The sequence below is a fragment of the Lemur catta genome, chromosome 14 (assembly GCF_020740605.2).
Source record: "Lemur catta isolate mLemCat1 chromosome 14, mLemCat1.pri, whole genome shotgun sequence".
Taxonomy (NCBI): domain Eukaryota; kingdom Metazoa; phylum Chordata; class Mammalia; order Primates; family Lemuridae; genus Lemur; species Lemur catta.
The window spans coordinates 23,501,197-23,524,211 of NC_059141.1; the positions used below are offsets into that span (position 1 = coordinate 23,501,197).

Below are 23,015 nucleotides of genomic sequence, written 5' to 3' on the forward strand. Positions count from 1 at the left end.
ACAAGAACCTATGAGAGTGCTACGTGATTATCCCCATATTACACGAGTGAGGAAACTAAGGTTCAGAGAGAATATGAAATTGACCCATAATATCCCTGTAGCAAGGAGGAGGGAAGCTAGCTTCACATGATAGCAGTGCCTCCACAGAGCCCTTGCACTATGCCACATAGTTTCATGTGACTTGCCTGGCACATAGTAGGTATGTAGCAAGGGTTTTCTGACCAAATGAATGAAAAAATAAATGAATAAAAGGGTGTATCTATTAAGAACCTGATATTCTTCCTTAAGATGGCAATGTGGACTCCCTTTGGAAGCCAGGACTAACAGACAACATAAGCTTATTTGAACAGAGTGATCTGACCTCTTGACCAGCTTTCAAAGGGAGGGAAGTGCTCACCAGCTGTACTCATTCCGATACTAACTGCTCTAACCATCAGCTCTCCACCTGACTTAGGGCCCAGCTCAGCCTTCAAGCCAGAAATGAGAACTCAATGTATCAAAGATGCTTTTTAACCATGACCCTGTGTTTCCTGGAATATTTTTCTCCAAAAACAGGTGTTTCCCAATGTGTTGATTCTGTGCCTGGATAAAAACTGAGAAATTCAATCAATTATGTGGACGTTTCTAAATCGCCAGGTCTTTGACACCATATTGACAACATTTATAGATGATTGACCAAAGTTTTCATCCAGATATTTGGGAGTTGCCACAGTCATTAACCTGTTTGTCAGCAAGTGCTCATGCATTTCCAAGAGACATAAGTGAACACTAAAAAGGAAAAGAATAACCCAGAATGATACAGATGAAAGAGGACAGGGATAGTAGCTATTCAACAAAACCAGTCAAGCAGACGGCGTTCCAGGAATGGGTTGCTACCTTGGAGATACATTAGAACGTGGATCCAGCTCGCAAGAGACTCATGTGCTTACAGACCTTTAAAAACCTCATACAGCTGTATCCTTGATTGTCTACAGAGCTGTACCCAATCAGATCCCTGCACAGCAGAGCTGATGGATCAATCCCAGAGTCCAGCACAGAGAGCAGCTTGCCCATGGCACGACCAATCCACCCTCTCCATACTGACACCCTCCGGATGCCTGCGTGCCTGTGCACTTAGTATCTCCACGTATTGCCAGTTCAAGCCGTAGATTTTGCAAAGCTTGGCATAAAGCTGGTTTGTGACTTTGTACGAGTGCCCCTATTTGTGATTTAGTGCTCTGCCTTTTATCATCCCTCCTATCTCCCTTTCCTTTCCCTCTCTACTTTTTAATGCTATTTACAACTTCCTTATCCATAGAGCAGCACAGCTATCTTTCAGTGTCGCTAAGTGATATACCCAAATGATTTTTCTTACCCAGGCTTTCTCTCCCCTCAACGTAATTTATGTTTGCGTAAATAGGAACTTTTTTGGATCGTTCCATTCGATAGCATTTAGGGCTACCACTTTTATCAAAAGGATCATGGCACTAAAGGCCTCCTTGCTACGGACATTTGTTTATTCTTACGAGCAACTGGCTCTCCCTCTGTGAAGAAGGCTGCGTGCGTGCAGGCGTGCATGCACAATGTCCTCTTTGGTTTGTGCTCCACTGCCCCATGTCAATGCCGCTTGGCACTGGCAGGAAGAGCCCGGTGAAACTGTGACATGAACAGTAGCTGACCCTCAAACTACTGGAGATAAATCCAAGCTCTGGGCCTTTCCTGCTGATGGCCACTTAGTTCTTTCAGGAGCAGGCCTACATATGCCCGGCAGGGCTGCGTCCTCCAAATCTACCCCCTATAACTCCCTTCATCTCAGAGCTGCACAGGAGGCTTGCAGTGACATTATTCACAAGTAGGGTTTAGGGGGTCTAGAGGTGCGAGTTGGTAGAGAGGGCAGGTGGGGAACCAAGACAATGCCTCCCTGTGTTCCTGGGTCATCTATTGCTTTTCTTCTCTTTAATTCTTTCCACATTTTCTCCCCATTGCTACCTCTACTTGACCTTGAACTCTGGCTCTCCCTTCACATAACAATCTGTCACAAGGGGGACAGTACCTCCAAAGAAGCAGTTACTTGGCCTGACAGGCCTGGAGACAGGTAGCCAGAAGGACTAGCCTATCACTCCTCTCCTGGAAATAAATCCCATTGTATTTGCATTTTAATTTTCCACATAAACAAAGGCCCAGAGTACTCGCTTGGGCAGCATCACTGGACGAATTTAATTAGAAATGAAAAGTTTATAGGGCCCTCTTTAATGCGATTAATGCTCAGTTAACATTTATCACATTTGTATGCTGGGATCGCCTTTTCTAAGCAGCCACTGGCCATGAAATGAATTTCTCTCAACTTTTTTGTACCCATCCTGGGAGGTCATCTCCTGCAGAGTCTGCATGGCCTTCCAGGCTGGGCTCTTGGTCCTCAGAGCCAAGTTCAGGGAAGAGAGGGTGGTGCAGAGGCAAATGTGCATGTCCTGGGTGGGAGAGCAGGGGGTCGAGAATGAGGATGTTTCCAGGAGGAGCTGGACCCCGATCAGGGTTGTACCGTCTGCAGAAACCTAAGTGCTCAGCCCCATAGACTGGCCAAAAGGCTTCAGAACCTCTTCCCTAATTAAAAAAGATTCCCCATCCCCAACACAGTCCATGTCTGTGACCAAAAAACAGACCTTAGCTGGGGCCAGTCAGCGTCAATCCCGTCGGCTCTTTCTTTCTTCCTGTCTCTGCTGTCTCTCTGTTACCCTTTTTCCTCTTTTATCTGGACTCTATTAGGCTTTCCCTCCCAGGAACACAGTGAAGGAATAAGGAACCCAAGTCCCAACCCTGGGCATACTGCCTTCCGTCTGGCTCTCCCCGATGCCAGACAGTCACAGTCGGAACACTGCCTGCCCGAGTGTCAGCTCCATGAAGAAGTGAAGGGAGGGGAACATGAAACCTCTATTGGTCCCTAGAGGAAGTATGGCCTTCCTTATCTTATCAGATTCTCTTCACTCCTCAATTAGAGTCTACTGAGATTGGCCTCCTAACCCAAACCAGCTAACCTGAGTACCAAGTACCTGGTAACAATGAGCAGGAGGAGAAAGAGGAAGAAGAGTAAGGGACTGGGGAGAGGGAGGGGAGGCACGCACTCTGCAGATGATAAAAGGAGATAACTATCCTGGCCTTTGTTCCTACCCAAACACATGCTCCCTTTGAGGATGTCAGCAGACACAAACAAAGCAACTGCTACCAGTTCTCCTAGTGCAACATTACGTGCACCCACAACCCTGCCTTCACAAACTTGACACACTCACCTCCGGGAGTGCAAATGCACACTGGTCACAAGTGTTTGCATCCCAAGACACGTGCATGCACACAGACCAAATGTGTCAGCACCGTTTGTGTACCTTTCAGGACCCCCACTCATTGACCCAGCAGGACATCTACTGTCCATTCAACCCTGGGCTCTCTGGGTAACATTTGCTAACATCCCAAACACATAGGCCATCCAAGTGACGGCAGGGACTTTCATTCTGGGACCAAACAATTCCTTTAGCCAGAAGCCTTCTGAGCAGCAAACCACCAGCTCCCAGTTTGACAAGACTGACTCCTTTTGAGAGTTCCCTGGGATGCCAGGGCCATTTAGACAGCTTCCAAGGGCATGGATGCCAGGCTTAGCTAGATGCCACTAGCACACACTCTCTTTCCAAAGCAGAGCCACACAGAACCTCCCAACACATAATCAACTTCTCCTGGGACAACACACCAAAGCAGGCCCTACTGCTTGCCCTCTAGAATTAGGAGGAAAGCTCACAAGAAAAGAGGCAGAATGGTTGTCAGGCGAGAATGGTTGTCCTCCAGCTTCCTTTACCTGCCAAGTGTGGGCGGGGCAGCTGGGCTGGCCCAGCAAAGCCCCCCCACCCCCAGCCCCAGCATCAGGGCCAGGGACAACTGCTCCCAGAGCTCACTCCTATTTGTTCAAACTCTGGAGCCACTTTTGTTCTCCCTTCCCACTCCCTCCTCTCTCTCCCAGTCCTCTCCAATCCATCCTCTATCTGATTTCTGTCTCTCTTTTTTTTTTTTTAGATGGGGTCTCACTATGTTGCCCAGGCTGGTGTTGAACTCCTGGGCTCAAGTGATTCTCCTGCCTTAGCCTCCCAAGTAGCTAGGACCACAAGTGTGCACCACCATGGCTACCGCCATGCCCAGCTTCCAATTTCCCTCCCAGCCTGCTGTCCTGCTCCACAGCCCTGCCAAGAGCTGCTGGTCCTGCCCTCCGGCTTGCTCTGTTCCCAGGTTGCTGCAGAGGGAGATCACTACAGTTTGGACAGGACTGAGGGCAGGCAGAGCAGTAAGTCCAGAGTGAAGTGGCCAAGGGCTCTGGGTGGAAGGGTCTCTAATCTGGAACCTGCCAGAGTGGGGGAGCTCCCTCTGTTCTGCTTGGCCTCTCCCCAACTCTAGCTCTCCAGCCTTCCAGGCTGGAGCAACTGCATTGCAGCAGCCCCACAGCCACTGCCGGCCTGCCTTGCAGTGTGCCGAGGGGCAGGTGGCCACGGCCATACCACACGCTCCTGTGGGTCCCTCTCAGAAAGAGCCACACAGCTCTGGCCCTGCCACTTTACCTCCCATCCTGCTTCCTTTGTTCCACCCTCTTCTCGGACCCTGCCCACCTTTCTCCTCCCTGGCTGGTCCTCTCTTTTCTCCTTTGCCACCTCTGGGCCACTCCTCAGGCCCCCACTGGCCTGGACAACCAGCAGCCTGGATCTTTGGCTCCCTCCAGCCACCTCCGAGACCTTGCAGGGCTACCATAGACCCCTGGCTCAGAGGAGCAGATCCAAGCCCCCCGCTCAAACTCTGTAGTTCTGTGTCCCGCACTCGGCCATATGCTCCAGTCCCGAATGAGCCCATCCAGGCCAAGGCAGCTCCCAGACAGCTCCCTTCTACCTCTCAGCTTCACGGCCTCCTGCTCCCTCTTCCAGTCCTCACCCTCACTTTCTGTCCCCTCCCCAACCACATCTTACCCTCTCCTCCCCCAGTTATAGGGAGTCACAATCTCTCCTCCACTCCCTTCCCCAGGAGCTTTTGGACTAAGGGGCTCAGGAAATGTCCTGTCCCATACTTGCACTGATGTTACTGCTGTGGTCCAAGGCAGAGAGATAAGAATGTCCAGTTAGGTAGACTGGCTGAAATCAGGCCCAAAGCTATGTTTAATTTCGCTACCACAGAGTTTTTAAAACTCCAGTCTTCCTGCACTGGTGCCTGCAGGCCGGGCCTGTGTGCTCCAGCTACATTTGCCTAGTTCTTGCCTCCTTTTGTCTCATGTCCCGTAGCCTCTCCGGTGTACCCTCCCTGCCGGGGCCCTGAGGACATTGGTGCACATGAGCCCTGTAGCCATGGGTTGTCTCCATCACTGCCCTTGGCAAACGCCAGTCTGGACTTTGGGATACTCCTTTCCTTTCCCCCACATCCCTACCATAAGCCTGAACCTTGCTAGAATAGGAGCCACCTGACTCCCAGCCTCTCCTCTCTCTCCTCTCTTTATGAAAATACAAAATATCTTTTCATCATATTATCTCTCAATAAACAAAAGAAAGAGCCAGTTGCTCTGGCGGTTGTTGAGGATGGAGAGAAGCCTGGCTTTATAGCCTCTCCTGTCTCCCTCCCTCCGACATGCCTTCCTCTCTTACCTGAGAGTTCCCAGTGCACAGGGGCCTGCTCTTCCTCCAGGGCCGGGCCATTTTCCCCTCACTTCCCACACCCCTAAGGGCTCCCTGTGCCCCCCTCAGGAGGCCCCAGGCATCTGCCTGTGCCATCGTGCTCGTCTGGACTCCAAGCCTGCTCCAGAGGCCAGCTATGCATTTTCCACACCCAGTGAGCCCCTTCTTACGTCCCTGGCACCTGGATTATTGAGGAAGGTCTTGAAGGCTGGCCTGGGGCTTGGCCCTGAGGAGAGGCCTGCCCCACACTGTCCCAGTGCTGCTGCCCTACCTCCTCCTGGCGGACCTGGTTTGTGAGTCACTGGATCGCAGCTCTGGAGGAAGCAGTGTGCCGGGAAGGGCATTTTCTTGGTTACTTATGCAGTTGGTCCCTAACTAGCCCCTCCAACTGGGCTGGGACTCAAGTGTCAAAGCGAGGATGGACAGCTGGTCACATGGCTTTCCATAATAAAGGTGGCATTGCTGCGGCAAAGCCCCTCTAATTTGGGGCTAACTGAACTACAGAGTGTTACTAATAAAATGCAAATAATTGAAGGAAAATCTGGCTCCTATTTGCCTAAATTACAAAATGAGAAATCTTCAGCCACACACTGCTACTGCTGTCTCCTCACCCAAAGGCCAGTGACTGCTTCAATGATTGATCTCACAGCCCAAGTACAAGACGTCCAGCCTTTGTCCATGACTTCAGGTCACATCCTGTGGGACTTCCTCTCTTTCCTCCTCTTGGCCTGAGAGCTCTAAGAGTAGACACAGGTAGGCGCACACACACACACACACACACACACACACACACACACACAAATCAGCACACAGAAAACGTCAACCTCTATACCTATAAACCATCATGAATATATTCAAGCTGCACCTTTCTAGCACCAAAACAAATAACCTGTTCAACATGAGGAAACTATCTGAACCCAGCAGTTCAGTGGAAGATAGATAAACCCAAGGTGATTTAACTTTTCACCTGTCTAATATTTCACTTGCTATTTGGGCATTGGTTGTGAGACACTATTTCCCACTCCTCAGGTCTCAGGAGCCCTTCCCCCTCCTCTAGACTCACCCACATGGCTATGGAAGCTGCACTGGGCATAGCTGCACCTGCAGCTGCTTCCCCTGTGAGAATCTGAGCTCCGAACACCTGGCTTGGAGGGATGGGGTGGTTATAAGAAGAAACAGCAGGGATTCAGAGAATTGGCAGGTCAGATGAGCACCCTTTATGCTGTATTTCTTTAAAGAACAGGTAGTGAAAAAGGAATTCTTTCCAGTACAGATGCTCCTTGACTTACGATAGCGTTATGTCCCAATAAACCCCGTATATTGAAAATACCTAAGTTGAAAATGCACTTAATGAGTCTAACTATGGAACATCATAGCTTAGCCTCGCCTAGCTTAAACATGCTCAGAACACTTACATTAGCCTATAGTTGGGCAAAGTCATCTAACACAAAGCCTATTTTATAATAAAGTGTTGCATATCTCATGTAATTTATTGAATATTGTGCTGAAAGTGAAAAATAGAACGGGCATATGAGTACTTGAAGTACAATTTCTACTGAATGCGTATCGTTTTTGCACATTGTAAAGTCAAAAAATTTCAAGTTGAATCATCATAACTTGGGGACCATTTGTATACATTTTCCTTTTAATATGAGAATTCCAGGCCAGGTGTGGTAGCTCACGCCTATAATCCTAGCACTCTGGAAGGCCGAGGTGGGAGGATTGCTTGAGCTCAGGAGTTTGAGACCAGCCTCAGCAAGAGCGAGACCCCGTCTCTACTAAAAATAGAAAGAAATTAGCTGGGCAACTAAAAATAGAAAAAATTAGCCAGGCATGGTGTCACATGCCTGTAGTCCCAGGTACTGGGGAGGCTGAGGCAGGAGGATCACTTGAGCCCAGGAGTTTGAGGTTGCTGTGAGCCAGGCTGATGCCACGGCGCTCTAGCCCAGGCAACAGAGTGAGACTCTGTCTCAAAAAAAAAAAAAAAATAGAATTCCAACTCCAGGGAGAAACAAGGAAGGTCTAAGGACAGACCTGAGCATTAAGAGGCAAAGTTGCAAATTAGCTAAGGCTGGAGCCCTAGGAAGCTGGGAGCAGACAATGGGGCTCCTGGTTTAAGGTGTTCCTGTATCAGTTGGGCTGAGAAGACTGGGAAGCAGGACCCCCATCCGATGTGGGCTCATAGGGAGCCCCCTCTTCAGAGTGCAGGTGTTGGGGGGTGCAATTAATCTTCCACACCAGTTACACCAGTTACCACCATTGCTCCTCTTGCTCTAGAAGCTGTAGTAAATATTCTAGTCCACAAGCACATACCATCATACCATTATAAACACTCACACTATCCCCTTGTACCAGAACAAGCCCATTCTCTAAATGCCTTCCAAAATACATGTTCCCTACCACCCTAACTTCCAACGTTCCCTCTCATTCCCTGAGTCTGCTTTTGCACAATAGCCCCCTCCTTATGCTAATATGCATGCAAAGCTACTGTTCTCCCCTGCCATGTCCCCCTCCCCTCCCAATCTCCCCTTTTTCAGGTACCCCTGTTTCCCTTCTCCAAGGGCTGCTCCTGCCTGGTCCCATCTCCACTTAGCTAATTCCCCCTGTGGCCCCTCTATTGAACTGTTGTGTTGTCCATTTCCCTGTGACAAGGGCTCTGGTTACAGAGTTATTGATTGGTTTTCATGCAGACAGATGGGCCCTTCCTGGGCTCCCATCGAAATCCCTCGCTGTATGGGCTGATTGTTGCCTCTCGGGGTGTAGGATTGCACTGGAGACCACCCTCCATGCAGCCTCCTTTGCCCAGGCCATGGACGGTAATAAATGGAGGCAGCCTGAGCAATAATAAAAGCAATTGAGTAGGTTACCTGTGCAGACACAAGATTTATGCCTCTTCATATTTGATGTGATTGTTTTATTGAGTTCTCAGAACAGTTGGGACACAATTTATTTATTTATTTAGGGTTTTCCTTCTCTTTTCTTCTTTGCATCGTCCTCCAAAACCCACCTGGAGCTGTTGTTAGGCCCAATCCCTCCTGTCTGCCCCCTCTTAAGAGTTTCCAGCTGAGGTAAGAACTCAGGGCAACCAGCCATTGCTCTCACCTGAAAGCCATTTTCTGGCCTGAACACCTGCAGAACGAGCCAACAGGGAGACAGTCAGACTAACAGGACTGCCAGCCAAGAAGACCAGTCTGAAGTAACTGAGGGGCTAGACACGCTGTGGCTCACACCTGTAATCCTAGCACTCTGGGTGGCTACGGCAGTAGGATCACTTGAGCTCAAGAGTTCGAGACCAGCATGAGCAACAGCAAGACCCTCATCTCTACCAAAAATAGAAAAAATTAGCCAGGGGTTATGGTGTGCACCTGTAGTCCCAGCTACCGGGGAAGCTGAGGCAGTAGGATCGCTTGAGCCCAGGAGTTTGAGGTTGCAGTGAGCTATGATGACCCCACTGCACTGTAGCCAGGGCAACAGAGCAGGACTCCATCTCAAAAATAAATAAAAATAAAATAACCAAGGAAACAAAATTGAACTTTTCAGGAAGACAACTCTAGCCCATTGTAAGGACTAAGACTACTAACTGCCATGCCTATTTCACATGTTATTATAATGATGGGCAACTTCTACAACAGGAGACTATCTGGGGAAGGACAAGAAGGACAAGTGAGCAAGGCTTTTCAGACAGAAACTGGCTTGTTTGTCTGCTATTTGTGAGCTCAGTCTGCTAGGCTCAGGGCCGCAGAACGCAAATTCTCTGTCCTTATTTTTCTCATTCCTGTGTGGGTAGAAGTCTTTTTAACTCTCCAACTTGCCCTGGCTCTTTGCCACGAGACCAACAGCCTGACCACCAAACAGCTGCAAGGGTATGGAGATGTGGCAGACAATGCCGCCCCTCTGGCCCAGCTTCATGCCAAGCCAGGTCCCAGAGTCAAATATGCAATGTTCTGAGAGGGACAAGCAGACCTCAGCCCTGAACATGTCTTCAACATTCTCTTGGTTAGGATGAGCAGCTCCCAGATTTTTTGGGTCTTTGAAAGAACAACTGGTAGACCACTGTCACCCCACTGCCAGACCTCTGACAAAGACCCCAGAATGACACAAAGGGGACACTCAAATAGCACAGGATGAAATTCTTTACCGCAGTGCTGGGATTATAGCCTTCTTGAAGCCAGCGTTGCCACTGCTAGGAGAATGACTGTGCTCACTTAGAGCCAACAGGCTAAGAGCGAGTGTGAATAGTGGGTGGTCAGTGCGCAGTTGACTCTGGCAGAGTCCACTCCAAAGATCTAGGAATGAGGAGTGGCCCTGACCCCAAAGAATGTCGGTCAGGCTGAAAAAGTAGAAGGTGATGCCCTTTTTGTCACCTCATTCCAAGAGAGCACCCTCAGGGGATCTTCAGTTTCCCTAGACTCTATCTGCGGTTTGTGCTTGTTCTTTCAGAGGAGCTCTATTTCCTGCCCAGAGCACCAGCCAAACCAGAAGACTTTGGCATATAATCAGGAAAATCCTTCCTGCCTAGTCAGTTGCTCAGTGGTGTAACCAGGTGACTTTTTCCCCTTTCAGTAGCATGGATCTCCCTCCACCTCTTCCCCCTCCAGGCCATTTCCCACACCAAGTTTCCATCTAGAGTCACCTGTTTATAAACACCCACTCTCTACAGCAGCAGTGTACAAGCTGAAGAGTTGCCAACTCCGTGCTCTGCAATCAGTTAACCAATATTTAGAAAGATTCAGATAAATTCCACATATTAAGCAACCCAGTCAATCCTCGGGGATTTTTGACAGCGGTCTCTGGGAGTGGGGAGGTCTTCCTGACCCAGTCCTTTGGTTCAGAGAGGCACGTCTAGAAGGATTTGCTAATAGAGAATGCAGGTTGGACGGCCAAGCCTTTATCGCGACAGGATCAGAGAATGCCAAAACCATTTTTAAAGCATGAAAAGCAATTTAGTTTATAACCATAACAACATATTTCAAGTGTGGCGACAGCATCTGTTTTGGGGAGGAGAAGATGAAAAACCTTTGGCTCAGGTGGGTGAGCATGTGTGGACTTCCTTCCCTGCCAACCACCGGCTCCTGCACATCCTTACTCATAACTGTTACAAAGTACTCAACACAAGTGGGTACCTCACCAGCAATAAAGCTCTCAACTCAAGGACCACCCGCTCCCCGATGCACCACACTTTCTGCACAGAGGAAAATCTCCAGGCTCTTCCTACAGTGAGTGAGAATTCTCAAAACAGAGAAGAGGCAAAGTTCTGACATAACCAGCAACAGCAGAAATATCCTGTCTTTATCAGGCTTTAGGGTGAAAACAACACATCTCAGCTAAACCTTCCCTCTTCAGAGCAAAGCACCTACAGGAATGAAGCTAAGGGTGTGGTGCCCACATGCACTCCCCTGGCCCCCAGAATTCTTTCCAAAATATGAACCATGGGAGGATGCTGGCCCAAAGCAAAACTGGGAAGAAACTGGATGCACCTTGTTGACAAAGTAAGCTGGGAAGTCTAACTGCGGACCCAGGGCTGGTTGCCCACACTGCTGGTGGCCTCAGTCCTTCTCCTCCCACTCCCTCTCCATCTCCAGCAACACCTGCCCACAGATGGCCATTTCTCCACACCCGAAGGAAGCCTCTGTGCCCCTCAGGTGGCAGACCTCCGTGCTGGGCGTATTCTGCAGCTGCCAGCGCTGTCAAGCTGAGGCCATTCTTTCCCACTCTCATCTCACTTGCGGCTCCCTTGTCTACTTTGGTCCCAATTCTGGTGAGTGTACCTCAAGGCCTCTGGAGCTTGATCCTGGGGTCACCTGTCCCCTGCACTCCGTGGCCTTTCTGGATAAAAGCAATCCCAAACTTGTGCCTAAGCCAGCTTCCAAAATCATCTCAGCCAGTGAGGGGTATTTGTTGAGGGGAGGAGGGACAGGGCCACCACCACGTCTGTCTTATCACTCTACTCCTCTATCCCATTCAAGAGAAACAAATTACCTAAAACCCTACATGTATTGGGTTCCTCCAATTACTTGAAAATCCTATCACTGACAACAAGCATTTCTCTTAAATGTTCTCCAGAACACCACTACCCAGTCCTCAGTAGGGCCACCCTTGGCCCCGACTCTTCTCTGCCCAAGACCTCAGTTCCAATTGTTCCTAGGACCAGCAGTCAGCCAAGAGGCTGAGCCCCTTGATGGCTCAGAAAACAATGCTTTGTCCCCTTCCCCTCATAACTGCCACTCCAGCCTCAGCCCCAAGCTTCCCCAGCCTCCTCTCCTGGCTTTTAAATGCAAAGGACTTATTCCTCTCCCAAACCAACCAGCATCTTTCTCCAGCTCCTTTGGAAGGTATCTGAATGTCAAATCACTATGCTTTCAATACCTGGCTGAGCCAGGCCCAGGGAGCTGGAGGGTTTTCGGAGGGTGTATAATTAGCTGATCAGTATTATGTTACCCTGTTCATAACTGAATAACCATTTTAATACAGATGGCACACACTGGGATAATTTCTGGGGTCGCCTCGCAGTACGTTACAGCACGAGTGTGGCAGAGGGAATCTTCTTTAGCCAAGGTACATTCTACCAGCTAATTTTACCTGCTGTTTTCAGGATGATTTGGGATAATTCCATATCATTTGCAAAATATTAAAAAAAACCTCTTTATACGTGATGCCTGTTTCAGTATAAGGCACCATCTGAATTATTAGTTGTCCTGATAATGAACCTATGAAGAGTAGAAATGCTAACAAGGGCATGAAACCTTAGCCCTCTTTTCATCTGGGGATATCTTAAAATGGGGGGCCCAAGGCTATCTGGGACTTGCTTCTGACTGATGTGTGACTTGTGCGGGGTCTCTATGTACAATTTTCAGGTTGTATAGGTCTGCAATCTCTTTCCCCAGCCTGGGTTCCTGGGCCCAACCACTGTTCGTATGTTCTGTAGCTACCACAGGTAGGCACATTGGCACATTCATTGGGGTTTACGTGCATAGAGTGTGCACATGTGGTCTACCAGAGAGCACACTGGGGCGGTTTGGAGACTAGGAGACCTAACTACCCTATACATTGAGCTAACTGTGGCCTGTGTCTCCATGTGCCTGAGCCTGTCATTAGTGCAAAGACTTCAGCCTGGCACTCTAGGTGGCTGAGGGCATCTCCCAAGGTTCAGTCTCAAGGTCTAGAGTTCTCCCTTGCTGTCTAGCACCCTAATCTTTGTCCAGCTCCTCTACTCCCTGCCAGTTGCTGGCTGGTAGTAGACATTTGCTCTGCAGGCCTGGACACCAGTGTTTGTAGGCTGGAAATTTGTGTGGAGCTGGCTAGCAAGACCTGGGCTCCTGGGAGGCAAATTTTGTGGGAGTTGGCAGGGAGGGTGAGGGAGCCAGGACAGGAAGCTTCCCCTGGGGAAGGGAGCATGTCTTTAGAAAGGGAAGTCTGTTTGGAGGCGATGAATAGACACTGGTCATTTTAAAGGCTCAGGCTGCAGGCTGTGATTGTCTCTAGATCCCGAGGCGCGTAATCTTGGAGTCTTAATTACCACAAACACTTGGATTCATTTCCAGGACACCGGCGGGAGAAGCCTGGCAGGGAATGCCCTGAACCGGAGACAGCCCTGTCTGTCTATCATTTTGCCTCCCAGGTCCCCTCTCCCTGCCCAAAGGACTTCAGGCTGGGAGTAGGGAGAGAGGGCAAAGGGGGACAAAGAGCAGAGAGGAGGTGCAGTGGGGTGCCTCTATGGGCAGAAGCCAGGATCTGGAATCCCACTCTACAGGCCCGGGTGGCTTACTCACCTGTTGATGGAAGAGACGCTGGGCACTGTGTCATTGTCGCAGATGCCCTCAGCCAGGAGCCGGTCTCGGATCTCCCATGCGAACATAGTTGGATTCTGTCTCTTGTATTCAGCAATCTTGTCCACTACTTTGGGCGTTGCCACTTTGGGCTTGGAGCCGCCGATCACACCAGGCTTGATGCTGCCAGTCTCGTAGTACCTGCCCCAGGAAGGCCAGCAGGGTCAGCAAGAAGTGGGTGGCGGCAGGGGCAGGGGGGCTGCAGGCTCCGGAGCTGCTGAGCCACTCTCCCGCCCGAGGCATCGGCGCAGAGGGAAAAGGCCCAGTGTCTTGTGGAGGATGAGGAGGACAAGGGGGATGCTCCCTCCAAGGAGACAGCCACACCAGGGGCTGGGTGCACACCAGCCAGCATAGGCACCCCTGGGAGTGAAAGCCCGACCTTTCATTTGGAAAAAGCAGAAGGAACAGCAGCTGCGAGGTCTCCAGGCTTGACCAAGGCTGAGGCACCACCTCAAGTCCTTACCTACTGAGCACAGAGAACCTATGGGAACCAAGACCCTTTTTCTCCTCTTGGGGATCCCTTTCTACTCCCCACCCCATTCCTCCACCTTCCCCCCACCCCCCTCACCACCACACTAACTTGCTAGAAAAGGCATTCCTCCTCTTCTGGAAAAGCAGGGGATCAGGCTGCTCTCCTGCCAGGGCCCTGGAGCAGGGCAGGCACTGGGTGACCCTGCTCCACCCTCCTTCCTGGAGCCTGCAGCCACCACCTGAGCGCCAGCTCCAAAAGGAGCAGCTCTCCAGGTCCCTTTGGGGATCTCCCTCTCCCGCTTGGGGTCCTCGACTTTTAGCCAAGTCCTCGGGTGGAGACCCAGGGCTGGCGGGGGAAGGAGGCAGGGCGTCTCCCGGGACAGCTCCGAGGCCCTCACCTGCCCAGGATTTTGCTGACACAGCCGTGGCTGACCCGCAGCTGCCGGGAGATGTCACAGGGCCGCACACCCTGGTGGGCCAGCTCCACGATGCGCTGCCTCACCACGTCGGGTAGGGGCCGGCCGTTCACAAACACCCCCCCGAGCTGGTTCACACCCCCGTGCCCTGCTGGGGAGAGACAAGAAAAAAAAACAACACCCCACACACAGCAGGGACCGGCCATTAGTCAGGGTCCGCGACCCGGGACGTGCGAAAGGAGCAGGCAGGGACGAAGTGCACATTCCCGAACTCGAAGAGATAGGTGGTGGTCCCCACCACAACGCCAAGAACTGGGGATTGGAACCCGCGGGGCTCTGGAGACGCAGAAGCGCAGTGGCTGAGCGGAGGGCCGGGCAAGAACGCGACTCAGACCAGTGCGACGCAAGGTAGAAAGTGAGGGAAGGAATGGAGAAGCCGAGCGAAAGAAAAGAGGGGACAGGGAGAGAAAAACAGCAAAGAGGAATTAATGCCAGCGGGAGAGAATGTAGGAAAGCGAGGAGAGGAAGGGCCGGGCAGAGGACGAGCTAGTGCCCAGCGGGATCCCGCCTGCGCCGCAGGCAAAGGGGGACTTGGTGTCTGTGAGGGCTTGGAGGCGATGATTTTGGGGTGCGGGAGCGGTTGGGGCCCGGTTGACTCTTCATCAGAACCCGGAGCACAGAGAGGGCTAAATCCCTGACACACGCACACCTTTGCTCTCTCTATCCTTGTATTTATTTTTAATCGGAAATTTTCTTTCCTTGTGTTTTTGTTTTGTTTTGAATTGGGAATTTTTATTTCCTTTATGATTTTTATCTTTAGGTCGGGCCATATTTCTCCTCATCTCCCTAGTGTCTAAAGCGGAGGGAAGGTGGAAGAGGCAGGGGCCGGAGTCTGCTGCGCTCAGAGACGGCAAGGCGGCCCAGAGCAGTGCGGCTGCCGGTGGCTGCTGAGATCGCAGGGTGTTTGGGCTCGCCCGCCTGCCGCGCCGCGCCGCGCCGGGCTGGGTGCCCACCATCTCGCCCAGGTTACATGGCACCGGCCGCCCCAGTGGGTTGAGGATTCAAGGGGCACCCTGTGTAGCCGGTCCAAGCCGGCTCGCATCTCTCTGACCCGCAGACCTCGGCAGCCCTCTCCAGACAAGAGGAGGGCACTGAGTTACCAACCCGGCTGCAGCGCGAGCTACCAATCTCGGAGCCGAGGCGGCCTCCGGGTGCCAGGCCTGAAGGCGCTGCTCGGTGCCCCATTCTCTCTGGCCTACAGCAGTCTAGAAATCCTGCGCCCAGAGCGATCAACCAGGAGCCTCAGTTACTGAGCAGTCGAAGCGCAGAGGCTTCTAGCGGCCGAGTCGAGCCGGACCGGGCCGGCAACCTGAAGCCTCTGCACTGCTGGCCTCAAGCAAGTTTCGGAGAAAGCGGGGACATCTGCAACACCCCCCCCCCCCTCATTCTTCTCCAGTCTCCTTCTGGGGAGACCTAGAGCAAGCTTGGGCAAAACCCCTGGGGAAAGGCCTCTGATTGGGCTGCTGGGGGAAGCTGGAATCTCTTATTTTATCCCCCCACCCCTTTAATCTCCCTATCTCTAGCCCCACTCCTCATCCCTCCCCTCCCTCCAAACCCCGACCATCAATAATTTAGGCCCCGAGAGAACTCGCGTTACCGGTATGAAAAGGCGGCAGCTGCGGGCAGATTAAAGATGAATAATTCAGCCTTCCCGGGCTCCTGGCCCGGCTCCTCGTCCCCAATCTAAGGGGTGGGGATGGGAAGGGGGCACGGAGGGAGTCCAGGGCTAGGGGTCGGCAGCGAGCGGGCGCTGAGTCCGGCCCGAAATGCGCCACTGCCGCCGGCACCAATTCGGGCTGCGGTGGCTCAGCTGCCAGTCCGCCGGCCGCGCTGCGGCTCTCTCCGCTCCTCCGACCACCTTCCGTTGGGCCTTGCTCCCCTTTGGGTTTCAAAGTGGCTCCGGTGGGCGGCCAGGACTCGGCGGAATCGGCGAGAGAGGAGAGAGCTGTGGCAGCCCGGCTTCGAGGCAGGCAGGCCGGGCGAAGCCGGCGTGTGGATCCGATTCCGCTCCCTCCGAAAAGGAGCGAGGCTTTCCCGCCGGGAGAACCGTGGCGGCCTGGTGTCCTCGGCTCGGACTGCTTGTGCTTAAAAATTATTTAGGGAAATATATTTTATCCTAGGAGTGTTTTTTAAAGCTATCCCTGTTAATGCTAAATACATGCATGCTTACAGAAAAACACAGCTCTCCCTCCTTGGCTTTCTTGTCCTAAAGGATAGATCCAAGCCAGGTCTAAAAAGTTTCCTGGTGAAAAGTTACAAATTATCCTTAATTACTAATCTACGGATGGGGAGGAGTTTTCTATTTAGAATTTTATCTTAGAAAAAAGCCTGCAAAAAAAATCTCAGAATAGTTTTCTAAGCTAAAGACATGACATAAATTAGATAAATTCAAATTTCATTGAAATAATTCCTTTTTTCCTATTTTTCTATTTTTCTTCCCTTCTCTTCTTCTCTTTTTTCTGTAACATCATTTCAATTTTTTCTTTGATTTCCTTTCTCTTGTTTTGATTTCTCTTTTCCTTTCTCCCCAGCTTTGGCATTTGCCTTCCTTTTGTTCTTTCCCCCTCATTTTTTTGCTCTTTGCTGAGCCCCTGGCCAGGCTGCTGGCTGCAGGGGGAGTGGGAGGCAGGCAAGGAGCATCTAGAACTGAGAGCTGAGCTGTACTCTGCCCAGGGCCCGCCTGGAAGGCTGCTCTACTGGTCGCTCCCTGACTTCAATTTCTTCCGGAACCCCTCTTTGTTTTTAGAGCATCTCCCAGGCAGAGGCTAGGAAAAATGACCACTGTCTTGACAACCTCGGATTCCCAACCCAAGGAGAAGTGAAGGGAAAGGAAAGGGACGGGAGATGGGAAAGAAAGGAAGAGGAAGGAAACATCCCAAACCAGCCCACAAGAACCCTTGGCTGGGCTGGAAGGGCCCGGAGATGCTGAGAGCTGAGGGTCAGAAGGGGGCACCCCACCCCCACACTTTTTTGTCCCATTGTCCTGACACCAGGCTGCCCAAGCTTGGAGTCTCCTGGACACCCACAACTCTAAGTTTGAGAAAGATAGAGATGAGAGGAGGGAGGAGGGGGGAGGCAAACAGAAAAGAGAAAACAACAAAACATAACACCCTGAAATGAAAACTATCTGCCAATTAGTACCCCAGCCCAAGGCAAGAGGCTGACTAGGGATTGGGTGGCTGGAACCAAGGGCCTGGAGCAGTGGATCCCATGACCTAAGAAGGAGCAGGTGGAAGGAGCAAAGGTAGGTGATGGGCACCAAGGAAGGTAGGAAGGCAGGCAGAGGAATAAGTATGGGTGACAGAAGGCAAAAGGGAGAGAAGCTGGAGGCGTTAGAAACAGTAGGCAAGGGAAAGAGGAAGAATGAAAGGAGGGACCAGGAGAAGCCAGTGTGGCCTCCAAGATGGGACTTGAGCGCGGGGGCCTGGGGCCAACCTGGAACTGCACAGGGTTGGGACGGAGAGCCCGAGCCAGGACAGGAGCCGGGCGCCGGTACTCACGGTGCATCGCGGAGAAGGGGTCTGCTTTGCAGTGCATATCCATGGGGAGGCAGAGGAGCGGGAGCAGCGCGGCCGCAGCCGCCGTGTCGCCTCGCAAACTCAACTTCAGGACTTGAGGAGAAAAGGGAGGGACGGTGGGGGAGGGAGGGTGAGCGGGCGCCCGGCTGCTGCGGGGCGCGCGGGGGCAGCGGGGAGCAGCGCTGAGCTCTCGGTGGCTCCTCGGAGCTGGCCGAGGCTGGCCACCGCAGCGTCCGCAACTTCCCACCGTCGGGGCGCGGGGCTGGGCAGTCAGCAGAGCGGCTCCGGGGCGGCGGGCCGGGCCGAGGGGCACTGGGAGCGCATGGCTCGCGCGGTGCAGCCGCGGCCAAGGCTGAAGCCGGGCGGGGGAGGCGGCTCTCTCAGCTCCCCTGGAACCCGGTCATCCGAGAGGCGTTGGTCGGAGAGGGTGCGGGGCGGGGGCGGCCCGAGGGCGCCAGGAGGGGAGCGGGGCCGTTCTAAGTGCCGGCGAGTTGGCGAAGTTGGCAGAGAAGTAGCAATCCCCGGGATGTCCGAGCGGGCGCCAGCGGGAGGGGAGCGCGCGAGCCGGGCCCCCGCCCCCGGAAAAGGCTGGCGCAAGCCGCCGCGGCCGAAGGGCCGGGAGGGAGGGAGGGAGCCGAGCGGCGCCGGCAGCGCTGGGCTGGCCCCAGGTGGGTTGCGGCTGCGAGAAGACTCGGCCGGAGACTGGAGCCTCGGCTCCGGGTGTGTGTCTCTCTAAAAGCTGCAAAGCCCCCTCCAGACCCCCTCCTCCTCCCCGCGCCGGGAGATGGATGACTTGTCAGACAAAGGCAATAGATTCCACCACTCTGTGATTCGCCAGCGCCGGAGCCCCGAGCTTCGGCGAGGAGGGCCCCGCGCCTGTCACTCCGGTGCCGGCAAGGGGGAGGGCAGGGGAGGGGGAAATGGGAGGGAAGAGCGAGCGAAGGAAGAGAGAGGGAGGCAGGGAGGGAGGGAGGCAGGGGAGAGGGCTAGGGGGAGGAGGAATGGGAGCCCGGGATTAAAACTACACTGAGAAACGAAACTCGCCGATAAGATAAACGTTAGATAAGGATAAAGAGCGGCCAGTCTAATGAATATTCAGGCAACGACAGAGGGCCGCGGAACGCGCGGTGCTGAAAAGCCAGGCTTTCAGTCCCAACTCGCCCAGCCCTGCCATCCACCGGCCAGTGCCCGCATGGACCGCGCGGCCCCGGGCCCAGTTCGAATCCATAGCCCTAAACCTGCTACCCTCACCTCTGCGTTCCCTTCGGGTCCTTCCTGGCTCTTCCTCTTTGGTTCTTCCCTTTCGCTTTTCCCTCTTGAGGTACCTCCCCACCCACGCACCCCCAATTCGCATTCCGGGGAAAAGTGCCCAACAGTTTTTCCTCTCTTGTCCCACGCGCGGCTGCGCGCAGGGCCTCCCTCGATCCCTTGCCCACCGGATCTGGGCAGTCCAGTGCGCTTGGTTTAGAATGGAGCTGGAGACCTTGGCGAGGACCCACCTGCCTCGGTGGGTCCCAACGGAAGACAGGAGAGCCTGGGACTTGGTTCCTGGACTCTCAGGTGGCCAGGGATGGGGACTGGGGAGAGAAGACAGTGAGCAGCGGCACGTTGCTGGCGGCAGAGGACGCGGGAGACCGAGGCTTGCTCTCCCCGGCTGGGGAGAAGAGGAGGCTGCGAACGCGGCTGAGCGCCGCCCGCTGCTAAGCTCGGCAGATCCGGAGCGAGCGCAGGAGGCGCAGTGCGCCGGGCTGGCTCCACTCTACTGGAGCTGCTGGCCCAGCCTCCGCAGTCCTCGCCGGCACTCGTTCCCTTGCTCACTAGGGTCTGCGTGCATGCACCAGGCAGGAGAAGCCCTTTGTCTCCTAACTGGTTAAGTACAGAATATCCGGGAGATCTTTATGAAATATTTTCCCTCGTCTCATAAATCATCTTGGCACTTCAGCTGATGTTTTAACTCTCTCTCCCTCCTTCGCTCCCTCCCCCCCCCCGCTTTCCTAGGTCTGCAAAAGGGCGGCTCCGCGAAGCCCGAGCTGCGCTGCGCTCTTGCCGCCCGGACGCGAGGTTCTTCCGGCCTCTGTCCGAAGCCCCAGGTGCCCCAGAGAAGCGCCACGGACTTGCGCCCCTGTCCTTCTGGCCCTAGCCTGGGCGGCACATAGATTAACGCACCTGCCTGACTCAGCTCAACTCAGCCTACTACTGAGCGTCTCGTACCCGGGTTTTCTGGGCGACCTTAATCCTCGGGCGGGGTTCGGACCAGGCTCAGCAGACAGGGTTCTGAGCCTCCCACTCCTTGGGCTGCGTTCTCTGGGATCCTGGCATTTGCCCTCCCTCCTGGATCTTCCTGAGCCCGATCAGCTTAATCCACCTGCGGGGGATAAAGTTTGGGAGGAAAAAACAGTCCCCTCTGGACACCTCCCTCCCAGCCCTCACCCCACTTCCCTTGGGCGGCGGAGCAGGTTCCCTCCGGCGAGAGGTTGAAACGCAGGGTCCGGCCCCGAAGGTCAGTCTTTTCCTCTAGAGGCCTGCAGATGGCGCTCCCGGGTTTGCTTTGGCCTCGCAACCCCACGAACACGCACTAACTTCGTGTGGAAGCGAAAAAGAAAAACAGTTCGCGCAGCCTAAAGGGAACAGGTCCCAGGCCTGGGAGCAAGGGATCTCACGTGGAATTAGCTGGTGAAGCCTTGGGTTTCCTGTGGGGAGGTAACTAGCCCAGAATTGGGGGAGGGGGAGAATTGAGGAAGGGTCCTTACCGAGAGATGCTCAGAACAAAAGTAAGCCTTGCCCCAGGTCTCCCTATGTTGATCATCCAGGAGGTTGTCTTGGGGAGCCTGAACTATTGGAGGAACAAGACTGTGGATAGAACCCCCCCTCCCTTTCCACACATAGACTCAGATTTTTCTAGCACCAGCTAGACATATCCCTATGTTACACATAGGGCATGGACAAGCATTTTCACAGAAAATTTCACAGATTGGGCAAGAGGGATTTTCACATTTTGTAGAGAAGGGGATTTAGTGCACTAAGTGTGTTGAAAGTTGTGCTCACACACCTATCCTTCACATGCACCCTTCCATGATAGTCTAATTCCCAAGCAGCCACTGAGAGCCCAGGCATCTGCTCCTGGGGCCCTCTCCCTAGCACCAGTTATAGCTGGACACACCCTCCTGCCAGGCTAGCCCCTGGCAGCTTCCTCCTTAGCCAGCCCATTCCTGGGTCTACAAAGCCAAAGAGCAATGCCCCCTGGTGATTAGGAACCCCTTTTAGCCAAGGCTCTGCCTTCTTCTGGGGCTCCAGGATGAGGGGCTGGCCTTCAGCCAGTCACTGGCCTCTCCTCTGACTCTGCCTTTCCTGTTTCTTTTTCTATGAAGTCTAGTAGAGGGGAAAAAAGCAAGAAAGGAAAAAAAGGGAAGAAAGAAGAGGAAAGAGGAAAAGAAAAAGAAAGAAAGAAAACAACCCAACCCCAAACACAACCCAGGCTCTGACCTGTCAGGGTTGGTTGCTTTTCCCGTCTGCCTCTAAATGAACCTTTTCTCTCTGGTGTTTTCAAAGCGGCCTTTCCACCCCCCAACCTAGGGGCATTTACACTTCAAACAAGGCACCCGCCTCCCTGCGGAAATTTAAAGGCAAATAAACTTTTGGGGAGTTGCTCTGATACCCATCTCGGGATTTGCTTCATTAGCCGCCTCTGTGCATCTGATCTGCCCAATAAATCTTCCTTGTGGATCTCAGCTCCTTCGCCTTCTCCGCTGCCTTCCCTGCTAGGCTCGCCCCGCGCCTAGCAGCCCCCACCCTTGCCTCCTCCCTCACCTCCTCCCTCGAGGCTAAGCTACTGCCGGCCTTGCTCTTGGGCTGGGCCATTCCTGCTCTGCCTGGATGTAGGTGTCCGGAGGCTTGTAAGCACCCTCCCCCTGGTGTGTACCTATGCATGGGCGCCCCAAGCCAAGCCCAGTGCAATTCGCACCCACAAGCTCCCAAATGCTTTTGTGGGCATAATGTGCAGAAATGAAGCGCCCACCTAGACCCTGTTCACTATCCCCGCTGGCACCCACTCCCTTCCAGACTTTTCTGCTCGTTTGCTGGTTTCCCGTTCCCTGGCTCAGCGCTTTCTGCCCAGGCGAGAAAAGGCAGAGGCGTGGCTGCCTCCCATCCGCCCGCGGGGCCCTGACCCGAGGCCCAGGCACCCCGTCTCCAGCAGTTTGGGGAGGCCGCTGGGCTTTGGGGGGCCTGGCGGCGGCCACAGACAGCTTCGTGAGCATCCCAGCCGTGTCCCTCCCCCGTGGCCTGGGCCTGCCTTCCTCCTTCCACCTCCCGGGGCGCGGCAAAGGGGAGCTAGGCCGGGGCTCTGAGGGAAGGGATTAGAAATTCCGAAATTAAATGTATCTCCCCAGGAAATGCTCCCCACAGCGCGGACCAAATTAAACGCATTAAAGTTCGGGGGGGGGAAAAGCTGTTTAGAATCAAGGGGGGAAAAACTAGTCCGAAGGGAAGAGAAGCAGAAACGAAGGAGGGAAGAGGGCAGGGTAGAGCAGAGCTACAGCTCCGCAGTTGAGCTCCATGTCTGGATTATTCCCAGTTTGGGAAGTCACCACCACTATCACCAAAAAGAAAAGAGAAAGAAAAAAAGTTCTGACAATCGAACTCTGGGACGGACGCCCAACAGTCCACTCGCCCTCAGGGTCCCGGCGCACCCCGGGGCGCCTACCCTCTGCAGTCAGAAGATCCCGGCAGCCGGCGCACGCACCAGGCCCCCTCTCCAGTTCGGCCTGACCGGCTCCCGCCAGGCCCTGTCCCCTCCTCCCCCCATTCTCTCCCCGCCCCTCCCCCTGCCTAGCCCTCTGGTCACGTTGGAGGATGGGTTTTTTTTTTTTTTTTGGAAGAGCTTCTGGTACAATATGGAGCACCATGGGCTGCAATTTCACACTCCACAGCACATTCCCCCTAAAGCTACTTTCTTTTTTTTTTCATCTAAGACCCCCTAATTTCTGTTTCCTCGCTCCCTCCCTTGATCCCTCCCTCCCTCCTGCTCTCACTCTTCTTTTCCCGCTTTTGTTCTCAATA

The 23,015-nt window shown here is 53.4% G+C and overlaps 1 protein-coding gene and 1 long non-coding RNA gene across 8 annotated transcripts in view; both read right to left on the bottom strand.

The window, feature by feature from the left end:
- The window catches only part of PAX2 (paired box 2), an 89,346-nt gene that overhangs the window by 60,876 nt on the left and 5,455 nt on the right, over window positions 1–23,015 (bottom strand). For all 7 annotated transcript variants that reach the window (XM_045568608.1, XM_045568612.1, XM_045568613.1 and 4 more), the window contains exons 2-4: window positions 17,940–18,050; window positions 14,362–14,530; window positions 13,436–13,633 (exon numbers count right to left, since the gene is read on the bottom strand). In XM_045568608.1, coding sequence (XP_045424564.1) covers window positions 13,436–13,633; window positions 14,362–14,530; window positions 17,940–17,982 — 410 coding nt within the window. In that variant the 5' untranslated portion in view covers window positions 17,983–18,050. The remainder of the gene's footprint in view (window positions 1–13,435; window positions 13,634–14,361; window positions 14,531–17,939; window positions 18,051–23,015) is intronic.
- On the bottom strand, window positions 18,074–21,731 carry LOC123650124. The gene is made up of 3 exons (XR_006739269.1): window positions 21,441–21,731; window positions 20,708–20,790; window positions 18,074–20,536 (listed from the first exon to the last, which is right to left on the bottom strand). It is a non-coding gene; the product is annotated as an uncharacterized LOC123650124 (long non-coding RNA).